The sequence below is a fragment of the Colius striatus genome, chromosome 2, assembly GCF_028858725.1.
Source record: "Colius striatus isolate bColStr4 chromosome 2, bColStr4.1.hap1, whole genome shotgun sequence".
Lineage (NCBI taxonomy): Eukaryota > Metazoa > Chordata > Aves > Coliiformes > Coliidae > Colius > Colius striatus.
This window is the reverse complement of record NC_084760.1, coordinates 39,933,627-39,957,138: the sequence shown is the minus strand read 5'-3', so window position 1 is coordinate 39,957,138 and position 23,512 is coordinate 39,933,627. Positions and strand designations below refer to the sequence as shown.

The 23,512-nt window shown below is 40.7% G+C and overlaps 1 protein-coding gene across 5 annotated transcripts in view; it reads right to left on the bottom strand.

The window, feature by feature from the left end:
• Window positions 1–1,550: 1,550 nt before the first annotated feature.
• Window positions 1,551–23,512, bottom strand: part of MFSD2B (MFSD2 lysolipid transporter B, sphingolipid) — a 44,955-nt gene continuing 22,993 nt past the window's right edge. For 2 of the 5 annotated variants that reach the window (XM_061990024.1, XM_061990022.1), the window contains 10 exons: window positions 22,282–22,451; window positions 17,070–17,105; window positions 16,791–16,881; window positions 16,575–16,696; window positions 14,203–14,286; window positions 11,949–12,029; window positions 7,522–7,631; window positions 6,125–6,268; window positions 4,255–4,431; window positions 1,551–3,362 (listed from right to left, as the gene is read on the bottom strand). In XM_061990024.1, coding sequence (XP_061846008.1) covers window positions 3,305–3,362; window positions 4,255–4,431; window positions 6,125–6,268; window positions 7,522–7,631; window positions 11,949–12,029; window positions 14,203–14,286; window positions 16,575–16,696; window positions 16,791–16,881; window positions 17,070–17,105; window positions 22,282–22,451 — 1,073 coding nt within the window. In that variant the 3' untranslated portion in view covers window positions 1,551–3,304. The remainder of the gene's footprint in view (window positions 3,363–4,254; window positions 4,432–6,124; window positions 6,269–7,521; window positions 7,632–11,948; window positions 12,030–14,202; window positions 14,287–16,574; window positions 16,697–16,790; window positions 16,882–17,069; window positions 17,106–22,281; window positions 22,452–23,512) is intronic. The other 3 variants (XM_061990023.1, XM_010196255.2, XM_061990025.1) reach the window with 3 other exon arrangements.

Sequence of the window (23,512 nt, the reverse complement as noted above, 5' to 3'; positions counted from 1 at the left end):
CATAGCCTTCAGGGACTCCCCAGGGACAGATGTCTGAGGTGTTATTCACCTATTAAAGTGAGGGACTCAGCACAAGAATCTAATCCAACTAAGCCCCAGCAGGTCAGCAGGCTCAGGAATGGGCAGGGTGCAGCAAGGTGGGAGAATGTGGTTGACAGGAGGCTAGTGGAGGCGGTGGCCACCAGCAGCCCCCTCCCCTAGCGCCGATGGGGACCGTGGCTCACTTAACTCTGTGGGGGGCTGTCTCTCATAGTGGCACTGGCTGTCAACCACAACGCTTGGGAATGCTCAGATGGAAACCTTAGAAGGTTTCAACTTTATTTTCAGGCAGAATCTACAAGGGGCATGAAACAGAAGGAGATGACCAGGGACTAGCTCAGCTACTGCCTATACCAGCAATCTGCACAGTTGCCATCGACATGCTTCAGCAAGGGCAAGGAATGGGCAGGATTTGCCTCATGGTGACATGTAACTCCATTATCCTTTTCTTCCTCTATTTGTGTAAATCCCTTTGCTGGGACTGTGTACATGCAGATGGGGAAGTGCTGTCCATTAGGCACCAGATGGTTTAATCCAGTCTCCCATATTCTTAGGCCTGTATTTTGGTATTACCTGAGCGAGAGCCCTCAGGGATTGCACCAGGCCCTTGTAACCACCAGTGGGTGCAAGGTAAAGGTTTTAAATTAGATTACCATTTCATCTGAATGGTTGCCAATATAAGAATCTGCTTCTTTCCGTCACTTGTTCTGAGTGTACAGAAGACATATACATTATTTAAAACTACCAAGAAGGCATACAAAGTTCATTCATTTTACAGCACCAATACTGAGCCCTAAAAAAAGGACTTCATTAAAACCCACTTAGCATGCAGTTACTCCTCCATTCTTTTTACTTACAAAAATGCATTCTTTTTCTTAACAAAGGTACAACTCTGACAATCAAATAAAATGAGATTTTCAAAGTATAAAAATACTCTGTGACATTTCATCTATGGAAGCTTTCTGTTTGATTTTGGCAGTTCCCGTTATTGCTGCCATATGCAAAGTGAGGACTGCACACAGCTCTGTTAGGTAACTATCACATTGTCTCTCCAGAGAAGAGTGAAACAGGTTACGACCAACTAAGTCACAAAAGACTGAATGCAGATTGTGTGCTGTGCAATTTAGAGGCGATGGCATAACTGATGTAGAAATACTATCTTAAGCCACATTCAAATTACTCCAATCAACTGCAGGCAGCAGTTTTTGCAACCCTGTTATATCACTGGGCTAAGTACTCGACTTACATAAGTCGACATGGATCCACTGCCTTGTAGCTACAGATTTATGGCAGCTGAAAACATAACCCATTAAAAAAAACATTAACAGCCACTACTGGGATTTCTGGTTGTTTTTAAAGAAGACTATTGAGAAATGCACAAATATTACAGAATAAATCAAACACCCCAGAGGTGTTTTCTATGATGTTTTGGAGCTAGGTGATATTACTACTGCACTTGCCTACTTCACAGTGCAGTAAAACTGCTGTTGCAAATTCCATCACACACCAAATTGTAAGCAGCCTTATGTTTTTTATTGTTGTAAACACATATGCCCCAGGTATATAAATCTTAATTTGGCCAAGAACTGAAGCAAACAAACAAAAAAACCCACCCCAGCCTCTGATGTCAGGTCAACAGAAGTTAACTCTTACCTGTGCAGACTCAAACTATATCCTTAAAAACTCACTCATCATTAAGCGTTTTGCTGAATTAGGACAGTTCATTAGGCCTTAGACTTCAAACTTGCCTGGAAAGGTTTCAAACCTAAAGTATCAAACCTAATGAGACCCTCAGTGATTTTGCTTCATGGTCTTTCAGTACAAGCTTTCCCAGTTTCCAGGACTGTGAGCCACTTCCCAGATGGCCCTGAGCAAATTACTCGTGGTCACTGCCTCCCATGGCACTCTCGAAAAGTGCTCCCAAATAGCAGCCAGCAAGTCCTCCAAAGGCACTTTGAGTACAAAATAAAGGCACCTTCCACTTCATCATATGGTGATGCCAGCATGCTGTGAATTGGTGGCCTGGCTTGCATCAGTTTGCACGGATTGCACCTGATTTCACCAAAGTGAACAAGCCTTAAACTCTTGGAATTATCAGACTCCTCTCTAGATTTATATATGTCTTCAGAGTCCACTAATTTTAGCTTAAGCTTGGACCTAGCCTCTGGAGGTCTCACTGTCTCTGCTGACTATGGAAGCAGCGTGGAATGACTAGGTCTGAACTTAAATGCTCCAGAAAGAGCCTGAGGTTAGGTATGTCAATCTATAGTAGAATCTATAGTGAATCTGTAGCAGAAATGAGGTTTCTGTTAAAGTATCTAAAGCATGATGACATCCCTGACTGAAAAAAAAAAACCAAACATTTACAAGTCAGGTGTAGTCTCATTATTATAAAACACTGTGCACAGAGGTCAACAGACACACTGTGCTGTTTTGGGAGTCAGAGAGCCTATACAGCAGAAGAAAAAGGTGAGTATTATCAGCTCTTAAAGTCCAAAACTTACAGAAATTTGAATGGTGTGGTCTAATTTTTGTAACGGACTGCTGATTTGGAGCATCCTGAGAGAAGATGTTGATTTTGAAAATGTTAAGTACCTGTTCTCTGAAAAAGATTAGTTTATAGGTTTCAGAAGCAAGGAACTCCAGCAATGGAAAATGTAAGGTTCTGTTTCATATAAAATCTATAAAGTTAAATTTCACAAAAATCTCTTCCAGATAAAGGCTTCATGAGAAAATCCTCAAAACATATCTGTACCAGTGTTTTGCTTCATTTCAAAACAAAGTAAATCTTAACTTTACATAGGATACTTCAGGATTCCCAAGTGCCTTCCAAGTACATTAGTGTGTAATGTATAGGTAAGTATTAGGTTCAAAATCCACCCAAGTCTCTAAGGGTGAAATACATCACACCAGTTAAAACTTGGGTGGTGTGTCACATCTACATTTTTTTCCCTTGACCTACAAGTCCATGGAATCTCCTGTTGCAATGAGGTCACTGATCATAAACAAACAGGAAAGAAACCCCACAAGCCTTCAATAGCTTACATTCCTGAATGTTTGTAAAGAGTTGGGATTTTTTTAGCACAGTGGAGTTAGATATCTATTTTACATGGTGGTATCCTCCCTTGATACCATTACTGGCTGTGTCAGAATCATCCTTTATCCTTTTTGATAAAATGTGATCAGAAAAGTGACCGGAAGACTCTCACAGAGTTTGTGCATGTTATGTGAGACTGTATTTGGAAAGTCATTGTATTCAGAGCTTTCAGACCGAGGTGTTCTCTTTGTGGTCATCCAGGTTCTCTGTGCTTTGATGGCTTCTTCTGTTAAAAGCAGAACAGATGAGACATGAACAGATTTCTGGCTTTTATTTTTAAGTAATCAAGCTACAGTCTGACAAACTAAAACAACTGAGGGCCACTAGCAAGGTGTGGTTGCTATGACATTGACTACAGTACCTAAACAGAGAGACCAATCCCATTTTAGATTGTTTTGCCTGTCCCCTCTGGTCTGCAGCTGCCATTCAAGAAAGCAGCTGATGCATGAGAGGCTTGTGGCATATCTGGCAACCTCGTGCAGGTATCTGAGATTCTTTAGGGCAAGGAATTTGTCTCAGATACTCATGCTTAGGCCCTGGAATCGATCTCTTAATGTGTAAATCAGTTCCCAATTCCAGTAACTCGGGATGATAAAAACAAGAGAGAGTAACAACATATTTTGAAATTTAATCCATCAATCTGCTGGGATAGACTGTTCTTACGCATGTCCTCAGTATATCAAGGCTTCATTTGGGAGAAGAGGATGATTTTGAGCCAGGCAAGACTTTCTTTGGAGAGGGAGGAAAGGAGAGTGATAGGGTCCAAAGGGATAGAACAGCTTAAAGCTATCCTTTCTTTTTCTCCCACGATCTTTCCTGCCTACGCCTCTACATGGTTTGGATGTTTCTTATATGCTATAAACACCAAGAATGTAGTCAAGAATCCCATTTGCTTCTATAAAAAAAAATAAACTGTAACTATTGTCATTTTCTCCAGAAATTTAATCTACGTAGAATACTCTTCATTTCTGGCTTGAAGCACTGTACCACAATAGTGCTTCACACACCACTCCAGAGAGAAAGCAAAACATGGCAGCTGCTATATCTGATAAATGGTCCTCCAAACGGCTAGTACTATACTACAGAAACAAGATACTAGAGCATGTAATGGTACCTACCTTAACACCTGAAGAGCAAGCTTTGTTTCTTTCCGACTTTCTTCAGTGATTGGGTAGAAAAGAAGGATAATCAGACCTACAAGGATGAGGACAGCAGGGACCGCCCCAATGAGGATTTTCAGCGTGAGGATCACATCATTGGATTGTCTGCATATCCCTGGCTTGTATCCAGTGAACCTAAACATATGGAAATAACAATGGTGTGAGTATGTCCAAAGCTAAAAGGCAGTTGTTTATCTGAAGGCTCCCTTCTCAGGTCACTCTTTTACCTCAAAACTCTTTAAGTATTTTTTTCCCCATTTTTCATCCTATACCTCATGTTTTCCTTCCCCTTGTTACTTGCCTGAAATCTTGCTTTTCAACTCTTATCTTTGATCTCAATTTCAGAACACAGAATCATAGAGTCATAGAATTGTTTAGGATGGAAAAGACATTTAAGATCATCAAATCCAACCATTAACCTCACACTGCCATGTCCACCACTAAACCGTGTCCCCCAGCACCTCCTCTCACAAAACCCCCTTGTGCTACTGGTGCATTTCCTCACTATTATTATGTGGCATTTAGCTACTAAAAGGAGCAAGGAATCCCATGTAAGGAAATTGATCTGTTATGTGTTTCCTGTTAATATTCAGCAGAGTATTTAAGTTCCACTTCAAAAGTATGCAAGTAATCTGACCAATTTCAACAGAAATAATTAATTTAAACACACACTAGAACACTCTTCTCAAGACAGATAAATTTACTCAAGTACTTACACAGTTACAGTTCATTGATTCAGGGCTTCCGTTTAGTCTCACAACAGCTGTAATGCCCAAATTCCCATTCCCAATTTGTGGAATGAGTTTATTTTCCTCTGAACATGCATCTACAAAAGCTACAGCTCGTTTGGCACCACTCTGTCTTCTGTGTTCTCCCACAAACACCTACCTTGGCAGACTGCTGGAAGCTAACTGAGATACAATTGGAAAGGGGCTAATTGGTGAACAGCCATTTGTTTGAGGGTATTAGCAGTAAGCATCTGAAATTCTTAAGCCCAAAATGTTCAGACTAGCACTGCTTGTTATTTAGCAGTTTCAGCTGAAGACCCTGAAGCAAAACATTCTGGATACCAAAACCTAACTTAGAGCCAAGGGCTAGATGGTCAGACAAGCTCCCTTCTCAGTGTTTATTGTGTGTTTGTGTGCTGTATGTACACTGAAACCCAGCAGCTGCAGGCCCTTTCTGCTAGGTCATGGACAAAAGCGGGACAGAAGACGGCAGACTGCTTTCTCAAACTGGCTGTCTAGTCAGAACAGACAAGGAAAAAGTGGAAGGAGAACACAAAGCATCTTCCAAACTCATATGATCTAGGTAATGGGTAGAGCTCTGAGAAAGACTCTGACTTGGATCGGTGTCCAGCTCCTAAAACCGCAGAAAAATTGGTGAACCTTTTATGCTGAACAGGCCACTAGGCACTCCTGAAAGCATTCCAATCCATGTAGAGACTTACAAGACTTACATAATCCAACCGAGATGCAACAGGTTATGCACAAAGCAGCCATATCACTTGCGAGGGACCTTCCTTTGCTGAACTTTTATGTTTAGTTCTTTATTCATACAAGCTACTAAAATTTATGAGTAATTTGGAAAGAGGAAAATTTAAGGGGAAGTCATGTCTTTCAGAACTGAAGTATGTTAGGGCAGGTGACTTGGTGCTCTGCGGTCTGGACTAGATGGTAACAATCCTGGCTTTACCGGTTATGCAACTGGAGCTGCTGGCACTTTCAGGCTTAGGGCAAAAAGGCAATTAACTCCTCAGGGTCTCAGTGGAGTAACCTCAGAATGCTTTCAGAGTAGAGCCATTAAGTGGAAACACAGTGTTACTTACTCCAGGCCTGCTGCAGAAATTCCTAAGCCAATTCCTGCTGACATCTTGGTAAAGAAAACATAAGAAGAATAGAAAATGGTTTCATGTCCTTTTCCATGAGGATTCTGCAGGCGAAAGTTATCAACAACGTCAGGCAGCATTGACCTGGAGATGAACAAGACAAAAGAAAAACTCAAGCCAAAATCTCTTCTCAAAGTCCAAATGCACTGAAAAAGGACATCCCTCCTTGCTTTTTAAGATCTCATTGGTGTAATCATGCACCTGAAAGAATCCAGTTTAAAAAGTCCTACTGCTGGAACAGAGGGTAAAAATCCATGTAAGAAACACATGGACACAAATTAGAAAGCCAGTTGAAAACTGTCAAACACTTGCTGGGAGGTGACAGGATTTTTTAGATTGTCTGTCACTCCAATCAGAAGTTGTGATGTAAAAAAAAAACAACAAAACCCCCATGTTTCTTAAAATGTCAAGAGATTCTGAATCTCTGAATGCTTTCACTTTGAAATAAACTCCCTTGATAAGCTAACAAAATTTTCAGGAAACCAATGAGGCCTATTCTCTGTCTACATCAGAGACTGATTCTGGTAATGGGGAATCAGAATGGAAGCTACTCAAATGTCAATTGTGCATTGACATTTTATTTCCAATGTATGTCATGATTTACTGTTGGAAAAAAAGGGCTTCTCACCCTTTGTGCAGAAAAGCTTATGCAATCTGACAGCTTATTTCAAACTGTGTTTCCATGATCTCTTGGTATTTTCAGGGCATTGTAAAAATGTGTATTGCAAAACAACTCTCTCAGCAATGGTCTTGCTTTCTGGTCAATTTGACCTGAATAATAACCATTCCTTCTGGAGAGGTAATGTCTCATCTTGCTCACCCTTGAGTCATGTTTTCCCCACATATTTTCAGTCCTCAAGAGCAAAGGACCTTGACGTCTCAGTTTCTTTTAATCACATCCTTGTGTTATTTGATCTATAACAGAGGACTGCTCAAGCAGGAATATGTAGCTTGGCTTATGCTTCCTCTGCAATGTTCTTAATTATTCAGCATTAATTGATTTCTCTAACTTTATCATTCTTGTAGTTCTCTTAGAAACCAACCTAAGCAACTGATTCACTGTTATCACAAGTTCTATAGGTACTCAGATTATCGATTAATCTACATACTCTCATGTACAAAGAGCAGCTGAAGTTAGAGTAGATGTAATCTGTTAACAACAGGGCAAAAAAAGTCATTTAATTACCTCTATAATAGCCTCTATTATAAAAGTAGAAAAAGACTCTTGGAAGAAGCACCTCTTACCAAATTCTGACTCTTTCAGAGGCAAAATCCCTGCAGTAGTACATACAGGTAATGTAGACAGCTTCCCCAACTCAAATGTAAAATTCTCCTACCATGGCAACAGAAGAGATGCTGCTATGCTCAGACCAGAGACGAAGGCCACTAAGTAAGCCAGGATCAGGTTTGGAATGGTCACTAGCATGACTGCAAAAGGAATCATCCACTGGGGAAAAAGAAAAACAGTACATCTAACTTACAGTACACACTGCTCAATGGTGTACAGATTGTTCTCTTCAAAATATAAGACTGTATTACAAAACAGTTCATGCACAGAGATGCCTAACACTTCAGTATTTTGGTGAAATGGCACGTCCAAAGAGCCCTGAGCTCATTTGTATTTACCTATCCAAAAGAATTAGAGAAAAACAGAACAAGCAAAATTAGTACCTTCTCTGTTAGCAGTATTAGGGCTATAACTACATTGGTAAATTGGACAGTCCCAAGAGCCTATTTTTCAGTCGTGAGGCCACCTCGCAGACCCTGGCTACATTATTACTCCCAAGCATTCACAGTCTCCCAAAGAAGTATGGCCATATAAATACTTATTGTGAATAGCCCTGAAGCCAGTGAGTATCCAAACTTTACCCAGGTATTTCCTGGGAGATTGCTAACCAGCTTGTGCTAAGTTTTTTCTGTCAATTTAGTAACAGAGATGACCAAACACCAGTTTCTATTCTAGGCCGGTGGAACTATGTGATTTATTATTCCAGACAAAGCCTTGAAACATCATCCCACTGCATTTCAAGGTGAGGTCATTTAGAATGGTCTTTTGAAGCTGTAAATATCCCAGTCTTGAATGAAGAAGAGTTCACTTACACCCTCAGTTCCAGTGCCCACTTTAAAGCAATCTAGGTACTCAGCAATAACTCAAACCAGGAAGGCAGTGTGGTTTTACTCCCACTCCACACAGCCGATGTGCACATGACATTGCACAAGTCACCAAGGCTGCCCTCAAAACCAAACTAATTTGGAATGCACAGGATTTTTTTTTTCTGGCAGTACCTTAAACCACCAGATTTCCTCAACTTTGATTTGAGGCAATGGTCTTACAGGATTGAAAATCCACTATTTTAAATGCTGATTGAATGTATGCAGCCCAGCTGTCCCATACCCATCACATGCTCCATCTCACACGCCTGTGAACTGTGGGCTCAGCACATGTAGAATCCAGAAGCAGAGGCTTATCTACAGGGCTTTTTAATGATGGGGGATTAGTTTAACATTAAGTGTTTCAATCCTCTGTACTTGCAGCTTGGGAGTTGAGGGCATGAGAAGAGCTTTCACAGAGAGTGATTCCCTCTAAGCACTGCTATTTACAGTTGTGTATGATAAGTGATTCTGGGAGTCCTGGAGTCTAATCCATTGTGTTTATGTTTTAAATGCATTTTCCATCTAAAGCATTTGCTCCTAACCTAAGAAGGCAGAAAATAACCTTTCCTGACTGCAGCTTCCCAGCACAGACAGATAATCCTTGCATTAGCCCAATCTTGTGGCAAAATCGTTATTTCACCACAAGAGAGCACTCCAGCAATACAAGATTTTATGTTGCTTATAAGCAATTTTATGACTGCCTTATGCTCCACATGGGGCACCCACTCAGAAACCAAAGCACTTAAACAAAATTCTAGATCGATAATAATAATCACTGTAACTGTAATTTTCTACTGAAAGAGATGCACGATCCGCAGGACTCAGGTTACAATGCCCTAAAGTCTCACTTGTGCAATGGTAGTGCAATCATGAGGCACTGTTCCTGCTGTAATAAACAGCTAATGCATCTCCTCCTTTCTTACTTGTAAAGCAAATACTCCATTATTGGCAGCCTGATCCCACATCACAAGGCTGTTGTCCTTCGGGTCATAAACAATACCCTACCCTCACCACGTGTATTTCATCCATTCCCTGGTGGCATTATGGACAGTGACCCTGCTGGGATGCTAAAGGTGGTACTCTCCTGTGCAGCAGTATCTTATGAAGGGCAATTCAGGAGAAGATGCACCTAGGATCTGAGCAGAAATGGGAATAGGACTGGAAAAGGGACTGCACTGCCAGGATTCACCCAAGGACATGCCTCCATGCTGCACAGTGCTGACAGATGGCAGATAAACAATTGAATATGCACGGGGAGGTGAAAAGACCGGGGACACTTTTGGACTTGTTTTTATTTTTCACTAAATCCTCCAAAACCTGCAGCCAAAAGCTATTATTGGCTAAGACAAAAGCTGTGAGAGAGAGCAATCTTCCACTTTTAGACACCTTGCCAAAACCATGAACCAACAAGCCGACACATTTCTTAAAATTTCTCATGACAACTTCACCTCCAGATACCAGTTGAGACTCACTGATTTGAAGTTCAAGATTTGCCCCATGAGGGCAGAGCAAATAATCTAAACTAACATAGCACTTGGAAGCAGAAGCAAACCAACAGCAGGGAATAATTCCTAGACTGTGGACCAACTTGATCATGGGAAGAATACTATCAAAGATCCTGCTTGGGTATAACCCTGTACTGCCTGAAAGTCTAGACTTTAAACTTCTAGTGAGTTTAAACACTTAGTATTTAGACTGTTGGTCGTCTTTTGTGGAGGAATGAGTAGAAAAGGAGCAATATCAGTGGAAAGAAGCCAAGATTCTTGTTGCTTATCTACCTATCCTGTCTTCTTTTTCAAAAGTCTCCTCATCATAGAACTACTTTAGAATCATAGAATCATAGAATCATAGGGGTTGGAATGGGCCTTTAGAGATCATCTAGTCCAACCCTCCTGCAGAAGCAGGGTCACCTACATCAGGTCGCATAGGAACGTGTCCAGGTGGGTCTCGAAGACCTCCAAGGAAGGAGACTCCACAACCCCTCTGGGCAGCCTGTGCCAGGGCTCTGTCACCCTCACAGTGAAATAGTTTTTTCTTATGTTTAAGTGGAACTTTTAGTCTGAAGCAGTGTGACCTTTTTTTCAGGAAACTGAATTTCAAATTACATCTTCACTTTGAAAGCTGAGTAAGGTTTTGGAGCAAAAAACCACTGTTTTATCCTCTGTCTCCTTGCCTTTGAGAAGAACATTCCTCAGTGATAAACATAGGAGCCTTAAGCAATGTGCTTTTATTTCATGGTGAGCAAGGACAGATTAGTTGTACAGATCCCACATGGTAGTATAGGAAGCCCCTGTGATGCATTGCCAGACACAAAATCTATCACTGAGTGCACACTGAGTCCTTTGAGAAATGTCTAGAAAGTGAAATAGAGAGGTGGGCTTTTTTCAATCCAGCCCCACTTAGATCAGCATACAGTCAAGCAACTCGACTGTAAAATTAAGTTAAACCATGTTTACAGAGGTGCTGACAGGCTTTCTAGTCGTGTTAAACTAAATTTATACAGCCAAGTTGGTTGAAGAAAGCTTTTTTTTTTTTTTTGTAGCCAAGTAAATAGGGGAGGAAATTTCCTAAGGAGGAAATCTGCATTCTCTGGTCCAGTCAATGGTCCAGTACTGCTTTTGGCAATTCTCTTTGCTCAAGTGACAAAAAGAAATGAGGACGGGCCTTGGATTCCAGAGGCCTACTTCAAAACACACAACAATTTAGTGTATTTGAAACTTGAGGTTTAAAGTTACTTCTGATTCTTTGGAAGTGATTCCAACATACAGATTGTAATTCCAAAAATTATAACTGTTCAATTACACTCAACCATTGTCACTGGACCTAAACTTTACAACTTTGCTCAGGTTTTGACAAATAGCTGCAGCCTGCATTTTCCAACTCCTCATGCTTTGTTGTGCACAAGGCAGACAATTTTTCTTCCCTCTTTCATATGTAATTGAAGGTAAATAGGGGAGGAAGAGGCCTATACAATGACTCACTGAAGATGATGACAGAAAATTGCTTCTATCTGCACTAAGTGAAGGACTTAAAATAATCCATCAGAGATGAGGGCAGGCTCCCTGAGCTGGCTTTGCAGAGCTGTGTCAAACTAGGCTTCTCTTCTCAGGTAGGTCACTTATTTCTTTACTTCAGTAATAATTGTCTATCACCATTCAGAGGGTTGTGGGCACCCCCATCGCCTTATGTTTCTAGAGAAGGGAGTGCAACAGACTTCTGTTTCCTCCTCTGTGACTAAATTACAGATGAGATCAACTCAGTACCATATGCAAAGACAAAACAAGTCTTGTGCAATAGACAGTTTATCAACCTGAGGTGACACAGGTCTGAATTTAGAAATCTCACTTCTGAGAGCAGCCAGATGCAGAGCTTGTGTAGATTCTTAAATAAACTGGAACGTCCCTTCAGCATCAATCCATTTCTCAACTCTTTCTTTTGGACACTTGGAATCGGTCTGAAATTTGGTGTAACAATTTAAAATCAACCCTGAAACTGAGAAAATTTCACGTAGCTTGAGGTTATAAGCACTTTAAAGAGCTCTTGATGAGCTCCAGTTGTCAAATGAAGTGAGCTCAAGCAGATTTTTTTTCCCCTCAAAGGATTTGCTTACCGAAATCCCACATGCCGCACACTTCTTCCCAAATCGCTGCAGAAACTTCTGCCAGAAGGGAATGCTCACAGCTGCTGATACCTACAATTGACAAAAAAAATCCCATATCTGTACTGTGCTTACTGTCACTGTCTTCTTCAGCTCTAGAGCTCAGAGATATCTTTTTGTTTAGTACATTACAATCTGAAGGAAAGGTGAATTTGAAGATTCCTATTTCTCCTGAGTGTTGTGTTTCTTTTTTTTTTTTAATTCACTATTACGCAACACAAACAAAAACTATCCATGAGAGGGTTGTCTGCAGACAAATATCAGAAGGCAGTATCTTAAAATTTCCTTTTCCTGATGTGAGCCAAGTAGTTACAGAGATACAGTATGCAGTCATTGAAGTTGAAACATATTTCAAGTAGTCATACTAATGCTTTTTTGCCTCATTATCTGACTCTGATAAACAATAAGTGAATTCAGCTCTAATCCATCATACAAGAAGGAAGCTGAAGCTCAGGACACACTTAAAATATACTCTTACATATATAACATTACTGTGTCCAGTTCTGGGCTCCCCTGCTCAAGAGGGACAGGGAACTGCTAGAGAGAGTCCAGTGCGACACCACCAAGATGATCAAGGGACTGGAACATCTTCCTTAGGAGGAAAGGCTGCAGAAACTGGGGCCGTTTAGTCTGGAGAAGAGGAGACTGAGGAGGGATCTTATTAATATTTACAAATATCTAAATGGTGGGTGTCAGGAGGTTGAGGCATTCCTTTTTTCTATTGTAGCTAGCAACAGGACAAGGGGTAACGGGATGAAGCTGGAACACAAAAAGTTCCACTGAAACATAAGAAAAAACTATTTCACTGTGAGGGTGAGGGAGCAGTGGCAAAGGCTGCCCAGGGCGGTTGTGGAGTCTCCTTCACAGGAGGTCTTCAAGACTCACCCGGACACGTTCCTATGTGACCTGATCTAGGTGGACTTGCTTCTGCAGAGGTCCCTTCCAACTCCTACCATTCTATAATTCTGGGATACTCAGAGTACACATCTCATCCTACATGTTTAGTCCTAAGAACAATCTGCAAGAGAAATAGTCTCTCATAGTGAACACTACCATTTTGTATATTGTAATACTCACCTGGTAGCGGCAACAACTACAGGCAGCATAGTACCAATGCACTGAAGTATTGCTACTAATGACAGGCTTAACAATTAACCTAATGTCAAATACTATCTCTTTGTTTCTGTTATATTCCACTCTTTATTGACTTTATTATCTCATTTCTCTTCTTGGTGTCCATCTGCAGAGCCTTCAGACACCCAACAGTCATCCTTTGCTCTCCCACTTTTTTGGTTTTAATCATTGAAAAATGTCTGTCTTATAGCATGCCAAAAGGAAGATCAAAAAGCGGCAGAAAGGGTGGGAAGCTAGGACCAAGAAGCAGAAATGAAGTTCCTCTCAGACGGTTCTATAGTCTCTGTGCCAAATGGGCCAGAAATCATGCAACAGTTTCACTGTAAATGCCTGCCACAGTATTTTAGGTAGCAGATAGATTCTCTACAAAATATTCCAAAAGTGCAGTACATGCACATCCCTGTAATTATGCAACATTAAGTATTCTATTTGTGTTAGAAAGATCTGGGTCAGAAGGTTGCAAATGGCATTTTTCAACTAATACTGCTGGTAACCATAAAGTAAATCATGCAATACAGGATTACAATGCAGTGCAGCAGGTAACTGAGTTGTAAATATCACCCAAGCAAGCAGAATTCTACCTCTGCATGTCAAGAAAAAATAGTTCTGTAAAAGTATCTTTTTAGCACACTACCAACTGCTCTAGAGAGGAATCTTCGTATCTCTGGATATTTTAAATATTTATCCTTGCAAGCTGCCTAGCCCAGAAGGCTCCTGTGTATGCACACACAAATTAAAGTTGTTTAATTTTCAGCATTATCAGACTGGGGAAATGGAAGAAGGAGCTAAAATTCCAAACCTACTTTCTGGCAGCAGCTTTTTCCCTTTATAGGAGCTGAAAGTGACTCAAAGGTAAAAGCAATAAGGAATGAGTTAAAAGCTCCAAAGCATTATTTTTTCAGAAGTACAGTACGAAACACCAGCTTTATTTCAAACATACAATGCAAAAGATAGTGTAACTTCTTAACATCTCTGTCTAGACACAAAACTCCTCTTGTCTCCTGTTATTTTGTGCCAAAAAACAATAAGAATCGGCTATTAAATGAAAACATGGGAGAGAAGTGCAACTCACCAATATGGTCACCACCAAATACTGGAAATGATTGCGAAGGTCAGCAGCATGAGTGCAGAATAGGACAAAGTTGCTCTGCTCCAGCTGTTGAAGACATTTGGTAACTCCCCAATTAGTAAGGAAAAAATAAAAAGACAAAAATGACGTCACATTCCATACTAGTCAAACATAGTTAGTGACTGATTTGTTAAATGTAAAGGCTGAGGGAGCTGGGGCTCTTCAGCTTGGAGGAGACTGAGACATCTCACTCATATTTACAAATACATAAAGGATGGACGTCAGGAGGATGGAGCCAGGCTGTTCTCAATGATGTCAATGACAGGACAAGAGGCAATGGATACAAGTTGGAACATAAGAGGTTCCAAAGAAACATAAGGAAAAAATTCTTCTCTGGGAGGGTGATGGAGCACTGGAACAGGCTGCCCAGATGGGTTGTGGAGTCGCCTTGTCTGGGGACATTCAAAACCCACCTGGATGAATTCCTGTGTGACCTACTCTAGGTGGACCTGTTCTGGCAGGGGAGCTGGACTAGATGATTTTTTAAGGTATCTTCCAATCCTTATGATTCTATGATTTTGTGATTTGGGAGCCTCATTCTTCCTTCATTTGCAACAATTTAATAAGCAACAACTCTCCCACTATCACTAGAGTAACATGCCAATAATATCGGACCAAACAAGAGATAAACATGCACCCAAACCAGCATAAAAATGACTAAACCAGGAACTGCCTTTTAAGAGAATTATGCCTGAAGGCTTTATTCCCAATGCTGCAATTGTCTTGTGGTGTTGTCGCTGCTGCAGACTACTGCAAGAAATTGCCCTTCCTTTTCCATGGCAATGCCATAAATCTTTCACCGGGAGCTCTGACTCTGAAACAACTCTTCAGCTGCAATTACACTCATGCCAACTTCCTCTAGTATAGCAGCTAACTGCTGTCTTTGTATACAACCCTGGCTATGGAGTGTAGCTTTGAGTCAGACATCTTTGTAAGTCTGAGTTCTCATTGCACGTGAGGATCTAGCTGCACTGGGTTGTAATGACTGATGAAGCCACTGGCACCGTGTTTTTGGAGAACTCAAGAGGATTCTGAACACCAGAATATGGTTCAGGCCCAGTTCTGTGTAAATAGAAAAATGAAGCGATATGGTCTGACAGAAGATCTTTTTCTCTCTGTGTGTTGTTATCAAGTAGCTGGCCATCAGCAACAAGATGTGCACTGTATCCTTACTGACTGAATGGATGCTGAGAGGGTCTGGACCATAAGGGATCTTTCATCTTTCATCTCCCTGTCTCTGCTGTTGCTCACAGTGTCTGCAGCTCCCAGATGCTTCTGTTATTGTTTGTTACCCTTGGGCCTTCCAGCAAGGACTGACAGATGCTGCAAAGGACAGCCTACTAACTGTGTCCAAATCCAAGCAACAGGAAACTTCAGTGCTTCTTTCTCAAACAAACTTTTAAGCAGCCCTTCCAAGGAATTTAGTAATTCACCAGGGCTTCTGGTGAGCACAATGCTGCTCTCTCACCTGCTCTTGCCCTCTGTCTTGATGTGCACTTGATCAATGGTTTATGTGACTAAGTCTGTTGACAAAAATGTGAGCATTATTTGCTTTTCAAAAATAAAGCCGACTTCAACTGGTAGGTACAGGTTCACATTAAAATAACATAAATACTGAGTTGAGCTTTGAAATCAAGCTTTAAAAAGACTGTTGGCCTGTGGAGGAGTAAGGGTTTCTTATGGAGTGGCTTTAAGGTTTACTATGGGTGGACATATTGAGAGAGCCACATTCAACTGCAGGTCCTCATTTGAAAATCAGCTCAATTTAGCTCTGAGACTGGTAAGACTCCCTGCCTCTGAATATCTTCCTACTCTGACCTAAGGCCTTCCACCACAAAAGACTCCATAAAAACTTGTTCAGCCACTATCCCAGAACAGCCACCTATGCAAAGGAAAGGGACGGTGGTTTAAAGCAGTATACGTTATAGAGAAGAACAGAGAAAAGAGAAAAAGCATTCTCTAGGCAACTGAAACCACAGGTGACTGCAGATAGATAACATATAATGACCCAAACTGGGTCACTACAACCAGTTCCTCATCTTTTATAAAAAGAAAAAAAAAGTAAAAAAAAGCAAAGCAAGCCATCTTTAAATGGTCAGGACTTTGGTTTTGCTTCCCATTTGAAAGAACCATCTCCAGCCACGTAGGATTCCTGGCCCCAGAAAAGAATTCTGGTTCCCTACTGATTTGTAGGGGAAGGCACCACCCCCTAGATCATCACCTCCAGTCACTGGCCAAAGGTTATTTGCATTTTAGCTGCCACAGACTCTCCCATGCTGGGACTGGAATGAGGCCAACAGAGAGTCTGAAGTTACCTGAACTGCTGTCGAGATGAGAAGAAATGAAGCTGTAAGCTTCACGTATGGACCATGCCTCATGGTGAGTCCAAGCCCCTTACAAAAAGGAATTGCTCTGTCTGAATTTAAGGCATAAGGATCTAAGAGGAGAAGAATACATAAAGTAACAATATTTTCCAAAGATGAACGTGAAATAATTATCATTAAATCTAGACATATTCAAATATATCTTACCATCTTTTTCCTTGACTCCAAGAAACAGAATGGCAATTCCAAGAAGATACACACCTCCTATGACCCCTGCTGCAATCATATAAACTTTTGCCTTTGAAAAGAAAAAAACCCAATATATTTGAAATTATGACGGGAGGATGATAAGTCATTATGAAAATTTCAGTCTCTTTCTGATGAATCATCTGCAAATGAAATGCCCATCCACATACAGCCAACAATCTGTCTTTTACTTCTCTGAAAAACGTTCACTTCTACAGCTCATTTATAAACAACACCTACTTTAGGATAAATCCAGGGCACGTAAGTATATATTTCCTGGGGAAAAAAAAAAAAAAAGAGCTGTGAACAAAAGGGCTACTGTCTTGGCAACCTGAACGTTTTAAAAATCTGTGTATGTTGAGACTAGCTGTAGACACACATAGTCATCTATCAAAAATATGCAGCATCTGTAGAGTGATTCTAATTTTCAGTAAATCCAGTAGATTTAGTTACACAGACCTCAATCTGTATCCTCATGCTGGGTGGGAAAGGCCTTAGAACAGATGTAAACATAATTACTACAGATAATCCATTTATACATATGATAATAAAAACATAGAATGGTAGGTGTTGGAAGGGACCTTTAGAGATCATCTAGTCCAACCCCCCTGCAGAAGCAGGTTCACCTAGATCAGGTCGCATAGGAACATGTTCAGGCGGCTCTTGAAGACCTCCAAGGAAGGAGACTCCACAACCCCTCTGGGCAGCCTGTGCCAGGGCTCCCTCACCTGAACAGTGAAATAGTTTTTTCTTATATTTAAGAGGAAATTTTTGTGTTCCAGCTTCATCCCAAAAAATCCTTTAGGCTCTAATGAATTTTCCAAATCACACTTCCATGCCAATATTTTGAGAATATGGTATCTTGCATGCTTGTTTTCCCAGTTAGTTAGTGCAACGTTCAAGCAAATTCATAAATCTTTGCTTTCTATTAGCCAAGGGAACAAATCCTCCAAGGATACCTTCCAAACCGTCAGATCACATTTATTGTTTCTAACTCTGATTACACTGACTGGAATAAAGCTTTAAATTTTTATTTATTTTTTATTTGCTTTAGTATTATGCAATAACTTATTTTATATTGTGTTATCAAAAATAAAAGAAGTACTGGTTACAGAGTTTTATGACACATGATTATTTGATAGGAAATTTGAATCACAGAATCATGGAGTTGCTTTGGTTGGAAAAGATCTTTAAGAATCCCAAATGATCAGATATATTTTGCAAAGGAAATTATTATAAATCTAAGAAGCAGTTGGTAAATCAGCATATGATTCTATACTATTACAATAATGTGCTCCCAAATATAAAGTCACTTAGTATAGATGCAAAGGTAGTCAGGTGAACCATATAAGTATAGACAGTCTTCAAAACAACAGCTTTTGTTAAGATATTTAGATTTCAGAAGGAGACATAAGGTAAAATAAAGGAATGAAGGAGTTTTCTTTATTTGGAATAAAGGTTTGAGGTTATTTTAATATCAGAGGTATAAAAGAAGTCACAGGTTACTTTTATATTATTGATTATGGCTCGCACAGTAGTAGTAGCAGTATTGTAGACACCTGAGTTCACTTAAACTTCAGCCTCAAAAGCAGCAGAGCCAGAACAGAAGTGGCTGGATAAAGGACAGTAACCAGATTCCATCATGAATTTTATATTTTGTGCCTATGGATTTGTTAATTTGCTTGAAGCAATTGAATTAATCAGTTTCTTTCACAGGTCATCATTAAGTGTAATTTGATTTTAAACTATGTAGGAGATGCATGGTAGGCCACATAAGACTCTCTTATTAGCCCAGCTCTGATCTGTATCAATATCTATACTTGGTTTTCAGTAGGAAAGATCCATTCCTACGTTTACAGCAATAACTTCATGAGAGCTTAGAAATAACCATTTCTTCCACTTCTCTCCTTTAGTAATTAGCAAAATAAAATCAGATCCTCTTTTAATCTAGATGTGCTCTTGAGAAACTAAGAATCAGTCTTTGTGACAATAAAGGATAGGATCATCCTCCTGAATGGCACAAGAAGAAATAGGCAAAATTTCGTCAATCCTAAATGTGGTTTTTTTAGACTAATGGAGGTACTTCAGGTCCATAGACCTGAGTCACGCCTCAGCTTATAACTCAATATCTGTCAGTCATACAATCAAATTTCAAGATCCAACATCTCCTGTTGAGCGTGCAGTTAGATGCATATTCTGTTGTGTGTGGTGTGAGCAAAAGGCGAGTTCTTTGTCACGCGACGCAGGTAGCTCCTCCACATGGCCACATGGCCACACATGCTCCTATAATCCAGTCAAATCATTGCTGAGTTATGGGAACAGCAAAAATTCTAGTCATCACAAAACAGGGTAGCAGGGAGTGAGGTGGGTTGCTATGACCTCTGCCCAGGCCTGAGGGCTCTTTAGGAAAAATGGAAGAAAGGAACAATGACTGATTAGAACCTTACCCATTCTGACACAAGAATTCAGACTTTTCTCAACCATGGGATACTACTCAACTACAAAACCTGAGAAAGTGACGCAAAAAACAGTGGAAAAAGGGGGAAAAAAACCCCAACAAATAATAAACCAAAATAAATATACACAGAATCCTTACCAAAAAACCCTCCACATGGCTGCTTGTAAGTAAAGAAAGGAAATGAGAAAGGTAATATCTTTAATAAAATCTATCCCTATAGTTGGGGGGGAAAAAAGAGACAAGTTTCCAGTCACACTGCAACTTCTTCAGATCTGAAATATGTTCGTGTGTCTAAAACTTTTTCCATTGTTTCCCAGTGTTAGTACCTAGTTTAATGAAATATATTACTTGTGCCTACACTCTCTGGCTACTTCAGGCTTTGTATCTTTGCTATTCTTTCAAAATAAAAAAACAATTTGACATTCAACTAACCATGAAGCTTCTTTCTCCATCTCTCTCCTACCTCAAAAAGGACAGGAAAGCACATGTGGTTAGGAAAGGAAGTAAATCAATACCATGTTAGGTTGGGTTTTTTTCCCCTTGAAAGCATATAGGAGATGTGAAAGTGGAGGTTGGTGATTATGGCATAAAGCAGATTCAGACAGGGAATCTGCTGTGCAATGAAATTCAGCATTCTCCACAACTTCTCAAGCTACTCCTCTTGACAATTCACAGAGCTGTAATAGCACAATAGTTTTCTATACGAAGCCATTGCCCTAGAAGCTAAAAAGGAAGACAGGATGATATTGTGTGTCTTGATAAGAATACATACCGGAAGTTACCTAACAAGCAGCTTCAAAAACACTTTAATCAGTCATAAAATATTACAGTTGCTTCCAGAAACAGCCCAGTTCTCCCCAGACAGTTTCCCAGGTCAGTTCTTGAAAAGTCATACAATGTCTTGAGCCAAAAAACAAGGATCGGGTAGCACAGAGGCAGAGAATGGTGTCTGGGAGTGAGGGAAGGCAAGGGTTGGTCCCCTTCCTGGACTACCAGTGCCGGTGCAAAGGTATGCAAATTCAAAGTATGCATTAAAACATGCCTTTAGCTTGTGATTTTACCTCAAATACTGTGTCCAGTTTTGGGCTCCTCTCTACAGAAGGCCATTGAGGTGCTGGAGAGGATACAAAGGCAGGCTACCAAGCTACTAAAGGGTTTGGAGCACGTCTCGTATGAGGAACAGCTGAGAGGTCTGGGGCTGTTCAGCCTGGAGAAAAGAAGGCTCAGGGGAGACCTTATTGCTCTCTACAACTGCCTGAAAGGAAGTTGTAGCGAGGCAGGGGTCTGTCTGTTCTCCCTAGTAACAAGCAATAGAACAAGAGGAAACAGCCTCAAGTTGTGCCAGGGAAGGTTCAGGCTGGATATGAGGAGGAATTTCTTTACTGACAGGGTTGTCAGACATTGGAACAGGCTGCCCAGGGAGGTGGTAGAATCAACATCCCTGGAGGTGTTTAAGAGATGGGTGGATGTTGCACTTAGGGAAATGGTCTACTGGTTGCTAGGGCTGGGACAAAGGCTGGACTAGATGATCTAAAAGGTCTCCTCCAGATGAAACGATTCTATGATTCTATGTGCATCCTAAGCAGGTGCATCAAGCCCTTGAGATTAGAGTCAGGTAAAGGAACCTCCTTCAGGGGGAATTCTCTAAATCAGTTAGTACATGCACTGACAGAAAAATAGAGAAAAAGACAAAAGACTGAATCTAGCAACTGGTAAAACAGAATGAACAAAATGTTGATTTCACAACTGATAAAAAGTAAAAACCACTATGCAAGCTAATTGTTTGATTCAGGGCCTGTTTCAAAACTACTGGAAAGAATGGAAGACTATCAAATTGTGTTCACTGAGATTTGGATCAGGTTTTTGGCATTTCTTCCCTCTCTCTCAAAAATAACAAAGTGAAGCATGAAGAGATTAAATTACTTGTGTAGGATTACAGGAAAAATCTGCTCTGGAAAATGAAATAACTAAGCGTGGATCTCTAGGTTCATTTCACATGTTAACCACTGAGCCTTGCTCCCACTAATTGCCTGTTACCAACCTTTTACTTTCAACAGTGTTTTGTACCTTCGCCAGAATACAGATTCCAAGTAGGATTCACCATTTGGTTTGCTTGACAGCCATTAATCTTTACAGATCTCCAGTGATAACTACTTTGAGATGCAGTGCTGCTGAACTGAAAGATCCTGCTATAGTCACCCTTTTGGTTTGATGGGACCTTTAAAGTTCTTCTAGTTTCAGTCACCTTGCCATGGGCAAGGACACTTTCCATGATATGAGGTTGCTCAATGCTCCATCCAGTCTGGCCTTGAACACTTTCAGGGATGGGACAGCCACAGCCTCTCTGAGGAACCTGTTCCAGTGTCTCACCAGCCTCATAACAAGTCATTTCTTCCTTATATCTAATCTAAACCTACTATTTTCTTGGTTTCAAACCATTGCCCTTTGTCCTGTCACTGGAAGCCTTGGTAAAACGTTTTTTTCCATTTGTTTTATAGGCCCCCTTTATATATTGAAAGGCCACAGTAAGGTGTCCTGAGAGCATTCTCTTCTCCAGGATGAACAAATATGACTCTCAACCTGTCTTCATAGGAGAGGTGTTCCAGATCCCTGCTCATTTTCGTAGCCCTCCTCCAGACCCACTCCAATGTTTTTCTTGTGTTGAAGACCCCAGAACTGGATGCAGCTTTTCTTACCATGCTTCTATTGTAAACTGTAAATCAGTCCCTAGTGAAAGCAAAGGATGTCTGTGTATGTCCTAGCTACTTTACAGTCTGGCATCTTCAGCAAAGCTCCTTAGTGTCATTCTGCTGTCATGCTGAGAAGTGGTTGTAAAATCAACGGATGAGAAGTCTTGTTTGCAACAAGGTCATTGTCTCAACTCCAGCATTACTGATTTCAAGGAAGTCATATTCACACACATCTGGCTGGATGATATGATATTAGAGATATCATCTCCCTAAGAGATTTTAGTGTGTTCTCATAGACACTTACTTGATGAGACAGGGGATCTGAGGGGTCTGGAAAGCTGGGAGTGTCATGCCAAGAGTTGGTTGTGTTTACTGGGGGAATCACAGTGCAGTGATGAGAGATATGAGCACTGGCCACGATTTGCCCTTGAAGTGCAGCTCCAATCAAGGTCCCAAGCACTTCCATGGTCATTCCTAAAGAAGGAAGCACAAATGTGGACAGAGGATGAGAACGCGATTCCTCCACTCGGTATACAGCTTGCTTATTTGTCTCACAGAAGAGAAACATCATCAAGTCATTTTCTTTTACAGGGAGCAAGCAGAAAAAGCAACACCAAGAACAGCAGAAGTAGACAGTCAATAATAGAACAATTTCAATGAAAAAGTGTTTTGTCATCTATTTTCTGATCAGCTTTTAGAAGCCTCCATGGAAGAGCTTCTTTTGCACAAGCCCCATGACAGATGTGGCTGAGATTAGGAGCCACAAAGGGATTACATAGAAACCTTTCATCTTGAGGACCAGAGTGGAACTACACTTTAAATGCTGAATGCCATTTTCCCAAAGCAGAACCAGGAGCCATAACATCACACTTTTCATCTCAAGCTTGACAGCAACTTATGAAACATTTTTCAAGCCACTTATCCGATCAGACCTCTAGGTTCTCCAACTGTAAAATAAAATGGTACCTACCTCAGGCTTATGTTAGAAATAATACAGCTGCAAAGCTCTTGGAAACAGTAAATGCTATTTTTCACTGCTCAAGCCCATAGACAGGCAGAATTAGGTGCCTAAGCCCCACAGAATGACTCAGATCAGCAACATTTCATGTACCATGAGAGCAAGGGATCATCTGAAAGAACAACCGGTCTCCATTTGGGAAAGCAAAGATCTAACCATGGCCATCCAGCTAATGCTTCATGTACTCAAAATCAGTCAACAAGGACAGTAGCCGTTGCAGCTCCATTGCAGGCAAGTAATCTGGATTCTAGATCCTTCTCATCCTGAGGAATTTCAATACTAGCTCTCCAGTTTCCATGCAATATGACCATATCCACCATCTCCCATGGCAAGGAGATAATCTGAATTCCTAGCTCCAGAGACTGTTTACACATTTTGCATAAAAATACATAGGATTGAATACATGATCAGATTACAAATGGGGACCAAGAGTCCCCGTTTATGAAGGAATGCTTGTCTAATTGACCTAAACATTAACCTTTTTTCTACTTATTGTCTCTCAGTGGCTCCAGAGATC